At 41.0% G+C, this 12,153-nt stretch overlaps 1 protein-coding gene across 4 annotated transcripts in view; it reads left to right on the forward strand.

Moving 5' to 3' along the window:
* The window catches only part of FSD1L (fibronectin type III and SPRY domain containing 1 like), a 53,058-nt gene that overhangs the window by 13,047 nt on the left and 27,858 nt on the right, over nucleotides 1–12,153 (forward strand). For all 4 annotated transcript variants that reach the window (XM_059724588.1, XM_059724589.1, XM_059724591.1 and 1 more), the window contains 3 exons: nucleotides 2,215–2,316; nucleotides 7,891–7,913; nucleotides 10,580–10,701. In XM_059724588.1, coding sequence (XP_059580571.1) covers nucleotides 2,215–2,316; nucleotides 7,891–7,913; nucleotides 10,580–10,701 — 247 coding nt within the window. The remainder of the gene's footprint in view (nucleotides 1–2,214; nucleotides 2,317–7,890; nucleotides 7,914–10,579; nucleotides 10,702–12,153) is intronic.

Here is a 12,153-nt window from a genome sequence, read left to right on the forward strand (position 1 = left end):
GAACTTCAGAGATCTCTGGATGGGGTTACTATATTTTCAGTATCAAAAAAAGGACACATGGAGGGGGCAGTGATATGCCTATTCCCTGCCTCTGCAGCTCCTGCACATGCGCTGTCTCTTACCCAAGAGCTGCTTGCTGGGTCCCACGTGCAGAGAGCTTCACCCCCCCCCCCCCCCCCCCCCCCCCCCCAAGTAACCGAAGCTGCTAGCCCCTGGGAAAGCAGAGGCAGATCAAAAACCGAGACATTTGTTTGCGTTTTAAAAACCTGCACGGACATGAAGATGGGGCCAAGAAAGAGGACGTGTCCAGGAAAACCTGGACATGTGCTAATCCTGTTTAAGTGTTTCTTAAAAACAGGTGTAGCCTAGTGTAACAATAGTTTTTTGTGGACTTAATTTATCAGCTGAACACATCTTTGGAGTGTAACTGTACAAAAATACAGCTTCAAGTAGCGTGACTTACTTTAAGGTTGCAGTGAGTGAGATAATCACTGGAGTGGAGGAAGCAGTACTCTGTAATTTTTTGTGTTACTTCTTTGGAGAGCTTGTGCTGTATTTATTTGAGGAATCTTCCTGATGCTGTGTTGACCAGAGCACAACCTGTTCCATATCTTAAACAAAACGAGGAAATTTTTATAAACTGTCTAATGTTATGGAACACTTTAAATTTTAAAACATGGTGCAGTGCGAGTGGCAACCTGTTTTATATCTCTCTTTATACATGAAAATCCTTAATAGCGAAGGTGGGAAATTGCAACTTCACTATTAAAACCTGTGCGGGAAGAAACTTATTGTTCTACAAATAAGCAGCCTATTCTAATTCCTCATTACAACTGAAATGACTGCTCTTAGTTTAGCACTGTAGCAAGAATCAGCAGAATGTTGGGTTGCTGTGTCATTCTTGGCAAACTATTTGAAGATACCCTTAGCTAAACCATACTATTGTTGAAATGCCTGCTGTTATTGTTAGCACCCTGCTGTTCAGCAGTGGTACACAATACTGTGTCTGGTCTGTCAAAGATAATGTGTCAGCAACTATCTCATGTGAGTGAATGGAGGCCTGCTGTATTGACAGAGAAGAAAAGGCTTGCATTACTTGCATGAGCTCCTGCCTAGCCACTGTTCCCTCCATCACATGTGCTGTTGCTGCTGGGGTCTCTGGGCTCTCCTGCTCTCCTGCCTCCAGCCCTGTAGTGAACCTCCCTGGTCTGCAGGGGCCTGGGGAGTTTGGGGCATGGGGCAAAGAGGGTGCAGGTGTGTAATCTCTGGTCTGCCCAGCATGCAGCCCCTGGCCATGCAGAACTTGGTCAACCCTGGGGTAAATCTTAGACTTTATTTATTTATTTATTTATTTATTTATTTATTTATTTTAACCATTCACTGGATGCTGTTTTGAAAGGCTAATCTTGGCCAATACAAAAATAACCATTTGGTTCTAAAACTGATGTGGGAGGTGTTGGGAGTGTGGGTTTCTATTTGAAAACAACAAAAAAGTGTTTTTCTTTTGGACCTTTTAGTTTTTGCCCTGAAAAGTTTCCAATGCTCTATATTTGCTGTACAGTTCAACCTGATTATACTTGGTATTTAAGGAGAGAAAGAACTATATAAATCTTAAAAAATAGTTAAGTGGCACTTCATATGTTGATAACTAGCAGACTGAATACAATAAGTTAATGGTGGATTGGAGATTTGAGCCAATTTGAGCATGGAATTCCCAACTGACAGTCCTGTATCCTCCCCCTTTTTGCCTGCAGTACAGTTAAGATAATCCAGGTTGCTAAATTACCTAAAGGTATAACTCCAAAATTTAAAATGAAAATTAAGGTTTCTCATTTTTATAGAAATATGCTGTTTATGTGGAATGCATGTCCTGTAAATGGATAGCACCCATATAGCTTTCTGCATGTAACACTGTTTACCAGTTTCTGAACTAAAGTAAACATTCTTTCACTTTATTTGTGGGGCTGACACTTTATATGGATAAAGATACTGCTTCTTATCAAAAGAATTGATGCTTTTGAGTGGCTGATTTTTTTTTATTTTTTTTTATTTTTTTTCTTCTTTTGATTGTATCTCATCAATATTAATAGGGCATGGCAAAGTCTAGCAATTCTTACTAGGACTCCCTATTTCTTAGTGCTAGTTCTCTAATAACAATTAAACAGGCTATTCTTTAATACTAATGCATGGACCTATTCTATTTTCTTACCCTAGAATCAACTTAGCCAATGTAGTAATGCCCTGGAGAATTCTGAAGAATTACTAGAATATGCTGCACGCTCACTGGACATAAAGGACCCTGAGGAATTTTCAAAGGTAGAAAACTAATTTGGTGTGAATTTAAAAAAAAAAAAAAAAAAAAAAGAAAAAGAAAAACAGTAGGCATACTATCTTTTGATGTGAATGCAGTTTCACCCTAAACCTGATGCTGCAAACTGCTAATGTGGGTAGAATGTTGGGAGATATGGAAATATAGCAAGATCCTCTGGGAAGATGGGACCAAGTTAAGCATAATGATTATAATGGCTTTTCTCAAACTGCTCTAGGAGGCTACAGTGTTTCTAATAACTGGTTCTATAGTGAAGATTAAATTTGATTTGCCTGATGGCAGTGCTAGTGCTGGAAATAGCAGTAGCTAGAAGTTCAACTGAAAAAGCAATTGCTTGCTTTGAAGAGCTTACGGAGGGAGATGTATCCCAGAAAAGTGGGATAATTCCTTAGCCATCTTAATTGTCATTGAGTACAAGAGAAGGTTCTATAGTTTGAATGAATAAGTATGTAGCATGTCTGTCTGAACTGAACCTGGTATTTATGTAATTAATTAACATTTAAATTTGATATACTCTAACGTTAATTCAGCCTTGCAAAACTGTCCAGGAACTTTATCAGCCCTGGTACAGAACCTGTTTACCTGTCCACTTACCATAGTAACTGATGATAAAATAGCTAATAACTCCTTTGCAGAAGAAGAGGGCACCTGGTATAATGGTCCAGTAGAATTATGCAAGGCTTCATTAATACTAGGCAAATCAGACCTGGATGGCACGATTATAAAGATGAAGTATTGGCCTTGATGTAGTATAGAACAAAAAAATTAGTTTCTCTTCCATCCTGATATTGAAGGGATGTCACTGAACTTGGAGCTGTAACACTGAGCCATTCAGTTTAACTTTTTAATAGATCTTACTATAACTATAAGCTCCTCAGTGTAGCTTTTTGCTGTATGCCTACAGGTGTTTTAATGTATGCTTGTGAAATATATCTAGCACAATGAGAGCCCCAACATGATTTGGGTCACTCATTGTAGCTTGTGTACATTATCATAACAGACTTGGAGTTGAGGGGGGAAATGAGGCATATTAGAAGGGCAGGGGATTAGAAGTACAATACAACTAGACAACTGGTAAAGTAGTTCTAGCAGTACTATTACTATTCTCTTGGATCCATGTTTTATTTGGTTATTGTAATATATTGCTACTTTTACTGTACTAATGATCCAGAGAGCCACACCACACCAAAACTGAATTACTTGTGATTTTTTTTTTTTTAACATTTTAATATGATGACAAAGCTATTGGAATATTTCCAGCAAATGGGTGGGAAAAATCACAGAAGTAATAGTGTAAACTTTAGCCATGATCAGCTCTTGCTTTCCTGTCTTGAATTTTAACTTTTTATGGGTCTTTTTTTATTTTAAAGAACTATAACTACAAAGCCAAGTATAGCAATTCTCAAGGGTTTAACGTTGGGTGTAGTGTTTCTTTTTTATGGCTTAATTTTTTTGCCATTAAAATGGGTCTTAATATGAACTAAAATTTGATTTTTAAATCACTGGTTCTTAACCTCATAGGACTTGAGGCATTCTTCTCTAACTCCTGTGAATTGTGACACCCATTTTAAAAACTATTACAGTTCTTACCTCCTTGCAGTGGGGGAGCTGGCCCTCCCAGGGACAAGCCTAAGCCTTCACTACTTACCTCCTTACACTTCATGGCACCCTTCAAAGGATCTGGTGGCACCATAGGGCAGTGGTTCCCAACCTCTTTATTTTATACTGTGGAATGGGGTGGGGCACACAGAGCCAGCTGCTTCCCTTCCAGGGCTGCCCTGCCGCCCAGCTTTAACCCTGCACGTGACTGCCAGAGGTGGAAGCCGCTCACCTGGGCTCATACCACAAGACCTGGCAACCAATTCTTTGTGGCCTGGTACTGGGCCGTAGCCTGGCTTTTGGGAACTTCTGCCCTAGGGTGCTATGTCACCCTGTTTTGAGAGTCACTGGATTAAACAGATTTTTCCATCTCTAGTTAACTGTATTAATAGATTTTTATTTAACTTTTTTAATGGCAAAACAAAAACCATTTGGGGCACTAAGATTGTATGGTATTTAAAGATGCTAGAGGCCAGTTTAGTCTAATCCCCTCTAGTATTTATATCTTGCAGTGTATTAGTCTGGTTCAGTATATGCTGCAGTCTTACTTTTTCCGGCTGTCTCTCAGTACACATGTGCAGGGGTTTTAGGGCTTTGTATTTGGCTTGTCTCAGCTTTTTAAACACATTTGATCATTAATGCCTCTTAAGAAAATCTCTTTTCTAGTGCTCTTTATCTCGGATACAGCAAAATGAATTGCAGTTTTCTGTTAAATACAGCAAAAATAAACCTCATTCTTTTAAGCATTTTAATTTCCTTAAACAAATGTTTAAGATGCCAGACTGACTTGATCAGGGTGTTTTTTGTTTTGTTTTGTTCTAATTCAGAGTCCATTTCATACACACACAATGCAGTTGGCTGTGTTTTGTTGTGGACACTGTTGTGAGCACTATGGTGCATACCTGAATTTATTTTTAGATCAGTATTGCTACACTAAACTAGGCTTGAGATGAATACACTTTTTAGGATGTCTTGTGTGTGTGGCCTCAGGTTAGTGAACCCTTTTTTAAGTAGCCATTCAACAGACTGGAAAACTGGTTGCTTAATGGAAGCAGGTCTCTGAAACATGCAACAGTATCATTTAAAATATGGGAGTACTATACCTTTTTTATAGAGCAGAGTCTCAAATGACTCAATGGATATACAACAATGTAAGGTGGCTAATGACTTCTGAGGATTGTCCATTCAAGATCAGACAAAATACCTGATTTTGTTTGTTTGTTTTGTTTTTTGTTTTTTTTAATGAGTTTTGCATGCAACTTTAGACAAACTGCATTCCCCTCCACCTGAGCCAGAGGCACCTGTTTTAACCTGTGACCAATTAAATCATGTCTTTAAATTGAAATGTCCCCTTTAGGGACTGTACTCTTAACACATTATACATCTGTTCATGTTCATTGCTAAGCAGAGCCAAGCACACTGTAGTAGTCTAGTAGCTAATGAGATTCATTCAGCTTTAAATAACATGCAAAATCCCTTAGTACAAGGAATAGTCTGTTTTCAATAACTGACTTGGAAAACATTTCAGTGTTGGGAGGACATGCTGAATTGTATAAACACTTGAAACAAACTGAAAATTTTTGATCCTGGTTTAAATTGCTCAGTGGGAAATTAGGTGAGGAGAGACAATGAATACCACTAATGACTAGCTTGACTGACAGTGAGTGTAGCTGAGAGGAAAATTTCAAGTATGTGTTGGCACTAATCCTGTTGCAGAATTGCCTGTGCCTCATGCATGCAGTATTGGGTCTTTTTCAGCTAGCCATATCCTTCAAGGCTGAGGATTTAAATGCTTCCTTCACACTACAGACTACTGTCCTAAGTTATAGCACCACCAGAGACTGCATGCCATCTTGCCACGTGGCCCAGAAGTGCCCGAGGTATATAATGGAGTGACAACTTCCTCCTTTTTTGTATTTTGTGTTGCTTCTTTTGACATAACTTGGTCTCTCGCATCTTATCTGTTATATGCTGCTTAACTATAAAGCGGGACCTTTAAATGCCAGCTTACCCTACCTCACTGGGTGTTTGGATGTAACCAAGGGTGATCCTTGACCCCATCCACTTGCATTTTTTTTTTTAATTATCCATTTCCCCAACCTGTTTATGGGGCTTTCTCATAATTAGACCAGAGCAATAACAATGCAATGGTTTTGGGGATTATTTGACTTTAGGTTGTCATTGATATACTGTGCTTACTGGACTTTGACCCCAACAGTGATGGCTGAAAGTTGGTGTATTCCCTGTCCCAACATGAGTAAATGCTTCCCAGGGTAATCTCAAGTCATGCAAAAAGCACAGTTGATTTACCATACTGGATAAACGTGGGGGGGAGGGGGGGATATTTGTAGTTGTAAGGAGCTGGATTGGCCGGACCCCAGCCCTGCAGAGCACTTTTTGTTCCTGGTTTGTTGCATGTAGTACTTTCTTATGCTTAAAAAAAAATGGCACTGAGTATAACTAGAGCCTTTAATCACTGTTAGCCAATTGATCAGATTAGCTGGCAGAAGGAAAGTGCATGGGTTACACATTCAAAGTGGTGGAACAGATACATCTCTTTATACCTTCATTTTACATTGAATAACTGTGGAAACTGGCTTTCTTATTCAGTCATTAAAATTCAGTTACTAGTTACCATACACATCCATGCAGGTATACCCTGTTTTACTACTTTGGTATACAGTTAGTTGTTTCCTTATTAATTAACTTTTCTTTTAAACCCCTCTGTCATTCTGGAAATATTACTTACCTTCCAGGTACCATTTGCAGGGTCCTCTAGACTATCTGGATTGTTGGCTGGGGCTGGGCACCTGATGAGCGCTAGTTACTTCAGGAGAGGCTGCTCAGGAGACCAAAGTGCTGTATCTTTGTGCATATAACATTATTTTGTCTTTGTTCTGCCTTTCAAAAGCAATCTTCTCTTGTAGTAATTGAGAAGTGGCAGCTAGGGACCTAGGTCTGCTCGTTGTTCTTCACCTTGTGGATCATGTGCTGACTTTTTTTGCTTTTGCCCAGTAAGAGACAAACTGCTCTTACCATGTTTCCTTGTATATAACATACACTCCAATTTTCAGCAACTGTTTTGGGAGAGAATGCATGTTTTATGAGAAACTAATGTTTTTGTTCAATGAGGATATTGCCTTGGTGAAGAGGGCATTTGGCTCAATTTCCATCTTTTAAAGTTCTTTTGGTACCAAAGCTAACAAACCCTATGTTTATTCACTGTCCCTTGCACTGAAGTGAACTTCAGGTTTGTTGTTGTGTGTGTGTTTTTGCTGTATACAGGCTAAAAAGGGAAGGAAAAGGTGTGGGATGCCCAAATTTGCTGCCCAGCTATGCATCAGATTTGCTATATTGAGCAAAGGTCACTGAGGATCAGTGTGGTTTGTTTGCAAAAACTAAACTGCTCTATATTTGGAGCTTCTGAGAAGAAAGTGGAGAATTAGATTTGACTTAAGCAGTAAAACAGCTTCTCCTAAAAATTAAGCCTCTCACTGGTTTTTAAATAATTAAGTCCCATTAAAAACAAAGTAAGCACTTTATAGCCTGACTTCAAAATAATTAGTTATGTAAGTTTTATTGTCTTAGTACTCTAGCTCTTTTTACACCTGAAGAAGAAGAGAACCTCTTTGGATTTGGGGAGAAATCTTAAAAAAACTTTGACACACTGAATAACTTGGGTAACACTGGAAAGCAAAAGCCTAGTAATTTTTGGAATTGGCTTGGTGTGGCTTTCAAAGTTGATTATTCTGATTTTTTTATTAGTGCAGTTCTAACATGCATTAATACAAGCTTTGTGGAAAGAAATCTTATTTGGCTGCAAGTAATAACCTTGATTGGCCTTTTTTGAGCTAAACAGCTGTGGGGTTCATACTCTTAACTCTTCTTGCATGTTTACTGCAGTTGAGACTTGCATGAAAACACTAACTGCCTTCTCTCTCTTCTCCCTGATGTGCACCAAGGCTGCCAGACAGATCAAAGATAGGTACAGTACAAAATCTACACTTTTTTTTTGCTTCTAACTAATATTTTTCACTGAAGTCAAGCTTTTTTCAATCTGAAAGGAGCACTCTAAAAGCTTTCAATTTCGTTTGGATTTTCTTACTTGCTGTTGAAAACAAAACCCAAGACTACTGCAACTAAACTACTGAAAGGCTATTAAAATCACTTATGAGTGTTTGCACTTTGCATGTAATCACTTTCATGCTCTCCTTTTTATCTAGTTCAAGGGTCTGCAACCTATGGCACATGAGCTGGATCTGTCCACCAAGTGATTGGATCCAGCCTGTGAAGCTTAAGCACATCTGCATTGATTTGCCAGCCAGAGATGTCTGCAACAATTCTGTGGGAGGCTGGCAGGGAAGGGCAAAGTGGTGGTGCAGGAAGCAGTGGCTGGCACCAGGAGCTGGGTCAGAAGAGGTAGCCTGCCTTTGGAGCTAGCTCCATTTAAAGCATCCCACCACTCCAGAAGGTTGCTGATGAGTTTGTTTGGATGCCTCATGAAGGAGGATGGGAGACTTTAAAAAACAAACAAACCCCCCCCAAAGTAGCTATCTAGATCAAAATTTCTATTGTGTACACATCAGTGATGTTGACAGCATTCCTTTGGATTCATGATTAGAGTATCATGATTTTATATCTTAAATTCTCTGCAAGCTTTATTATTTCAACACATCTGAAAAAGTCCTATATAGTTGGTGCTTTTTCTAGCTGCTTTATTCTAATGTTTACAAAGACTGAATATCTTTCTGGTGATTATCAACAGTTCTGCTCTTGATGGGTTCACTGTCCATGTTAGACTCTTAACTATGGCATCCTCTTTTTGGATGTGAAGTCTTCAAACCACTTTTTCCCTCAAAGTTGATTAAAATGCTACAATTTAACAAGCACTTTTATTGTGAAAAAGCTTAAGATAAACCTAACTCTCTTCTGGACCAGTTCAATCTATTAATCATGCCCATCAATCTGAGACTTCTCTAGCAGTCTCCATGGATATTAAAAGCTGTTTTTAAAGCTCTTGGATGCAAGCTATTTGTGATGAATAGGTCGCTTGCAAAAAACTTCCAAAATGTACTACTTCCACGGATCAAGCAGACTAATGTATCCTGAAAACTAAAATGAATAAACTGAATGGCCAAATTGTCAGAAAAGCTAAGGCATATCAACGCTGTCCAAGCACTGTACCAGACGACACTGCTCTGTGTACTGCCTCTGGATCTGGAAGTAATTTGGCTACATTAGTGAAGCTCTGTGTTTGCAAAGGTAATTCTAATTTTAGGGGTGGGCATGGCACGTGTCCAGTACAGTGGTTCCTTGCTCGGGCAGTATACATTTGTCTCTCACTTTTCCTGCTGGAGTTCATGGCCAGGTGAAATTGGCATTCCTTGTTAATGGAAAAGCTGATTCCACCCCCTGCCCCCCCCCCCCCCCCCCCAAAAAAAAACAGAAAACATCTTTTGTAGAAAAGTTTTGAAGAGTGGTGGTAGCAGGTGTTCATGACAGCAGATGTTGAATTGTCTGTCAAATAGTTAATCCTTCATAGATTCTTGGGAACTCCTTTTTTAAGTGCTGCTAATTGGAATCAGGGTTGTCAGGTTATGAACCAACTAAAACCAACCACTTCCTGGAGAAAGCTTGAGAAGCTTCCATGAGCCTCTATCAGGTCAGCGGGAAGGGAGAGGTGAGCCTAAAAACAAAGTGAAGATGGAGGCAAAACTTGAACCGTAGAGCAGAAGTCACACATGGCCCATGGACCCATATGATCCAGCCCACGAGCTGTTGGATTGGATTGTTGCTGGCTGCATGCATGGCATGCAGGTTGGACCCAATGCTGTGCACATTGCAGGCAGCACAGGGAGTTGGTCCAGGGTACCACATGCAATCTCTACCCTAGACTCCCTGTACCACTTGCAGCACTAAGTACAGCCCATGCACCTCATACATGGTGAGCCCTGCGGCTGGCATTTGCTGTGTGGGGGGCTTTACATGCTGCACATTGTGCAGGGATCAGCACTGGGCATATGCTAACCAGTTCGTCATGCCAGCTCCAAGTTTGATGGGGTCCTGCATGGAGCAAGTGCCTCATGCTGGTTTCCTGTACCATGTATAGTACATGCAGCCAGTCCAGCCCCACATGCCATGTGCAGCATGCACAGGTCCCAGGGCTTGTGTAGAAGGCCCCTGGGGCTGGCACAGGGCATGTGCTGCCTGTAGCACAGGGAGGGGAGGGGAAGGAGGGCCCAGGAAATGAGCTACATACAGTGAGCAACCCCTTGTGCTGCTTGCAGTACTGGATCCATCCTGTGTGCTTCAGGCATTGTGTCCCACGCTAACTCTGGGGACTGCATGCACTGTGAGCCCTAGGGCTTGTGTGTGCTGCATGCAGTTCATGGATTGGACTTGGCAGTGCAGGCTCTTCTCAGGGTGGAGAGTTTGGCCCACAGACTGACTTTTTTGATGCCCATTTTGGGGTTGGACATGCCACGCTGTTTTAAGTTTGAGCTGATCTTCGAATTGGTTTAAAAAAAAAAAAAAAAGATTTGTTAACAAGGAATTAGTTGTTCTGGCAGTTGGTGAAAGCTTAACTTTTTGATCTAAAGAACGTCCGCAGAAATATACCACGTTTTACTAACATGCTTTTCTTGCCTTTAGAGTCACAATGGCCTCAGCATTCCGCATCTCTTTGAAACCTAAGGTCAGTGATAACATGACTCATTTGATGGTGGACTTCTCTCAAGAAAGGCAGATGCTTCAGGCTTTAAAGTTCTTGCCAGGTAAAACTAAAGTCTTTATGACTAGATGAATTTTTGTGCTGCAGCATCAGGGATGAACAATATAATTACAGTAAAAGCTGTGTTAACCAGTACTTTGTTAGCTGGAAAACTATTAACTAGCGTCCTAGGGATGCGGCAAAAGTGAAACCCGGAAATGGTACTTCTGGTTTTGCCGCCTCTGTGAGCTGAGTTCTTGCCACTTTGGCCCACAGCCCAGGGCAAAGTAGCCTGCTCAGGGCCCTCCTTCCTGTCCCCTGGCACACTGATGCTGGGGAGTGCACCAGACGGTGCATATTTGATTAACCGGCATCCCCCATTCCCAGAGGATGCCATATAACAGAGCTTTTACTGTAGATTGCACATCTTAATGTGTGGACTTCTCAGAGAACCATAAGCATTTTCTTCAGCACTTAAGATTATAGACCCATAATATTCCTATGTTGTACAAACATGCATTTTTACGTGTAATAGTTCAAATGAGTTAAGGCACTAGCCAAGTTAAGTCAGTAGAGGTGGCAGTGGCACTTCTGAGTTCCTTAATTCATTCCCTGCTATCAAGGGTACCTCCTTGCTAGCTAAACTAGCAAGATACAAAGTGTAAAACTAATTAAAACTGTGTTTATACATAATGTGCCCCCATATAAAATTCCTACAGTGCTAGGGATACAAATGCAGAGGCAAGAATTCTTCTCTTAGGACTTTGCTGTATTCTAAAAGATGGTGCAAATTTTAACTCTTTGTATTAGATGTTAATTTCATAGATTCATTGATATTTGGGTTAGAAGGGACCTTAGAAGATAGTCTGACCCCCTGTCCTGGGCAAGAAAAAGCGCTGGGGCAGATGACCCCAGCCAAGTACATGTCTAGCCTCCTCTTGAAGACCCCCAAGGTAGGGGAGAGCACCACCTCCCTTGGAAGCCCATTTCAGATTCTGGCAACACTTAACCGTAAAGAAGTTCTTTCTGATGTCTAACTTGAATCTGCTCTCCGTCAGTTTGTGGTCATTGTTCCTAGTTACTCCAAGGGGTGCCCTGGTAAACAGAGCATCTCCTATTCTTTGCTGCCCTCCACGATGAATTTGTAGGCAGCCACAAGATCGCCTCAGCCGTCTCTTGTGGAGGCTGAAGAGATCCAGGGCCCTCCATCTCTTGTAGGGTTATGCCTGTAGGCTCCTAACCATATGAGTGGCCCTCCTTTGAACCGTCTTAAAATTCTCCACATCCCTGTTGAAGTGTGGCAGCCAAAACTGGATGCAGTACTCCAACTGTGGTCTGACCAATGCTGCATGAAGGGGAAGCATCACCTCTTTGGACCTGCATTGGCAGGTGTGACACAAAACATAATAAAGTGCAGTTAGCTTTGCTGATCACTTGGCTCATCTTGGAGTCAATGTGACACAAGTCAACAGTGACTCCAAGATCCCTTTTGGCTGCTGAGAAGGTCCTCCCCCAG

The sequence above is a fragment of the Alligator mississippiensis genome, chromosome 3 (genome assembly GCF_030867095.1).
Source record: "Alligator mississippiensis isolate rAllMis1 chromosome 3, rAllMis1, whole genome shotgun sequence".
NCBI lineage: Eukaryota > Metazoa > Chordata > Crocodylia > Alligatoridae > Alligator > Alligator mississippiensis.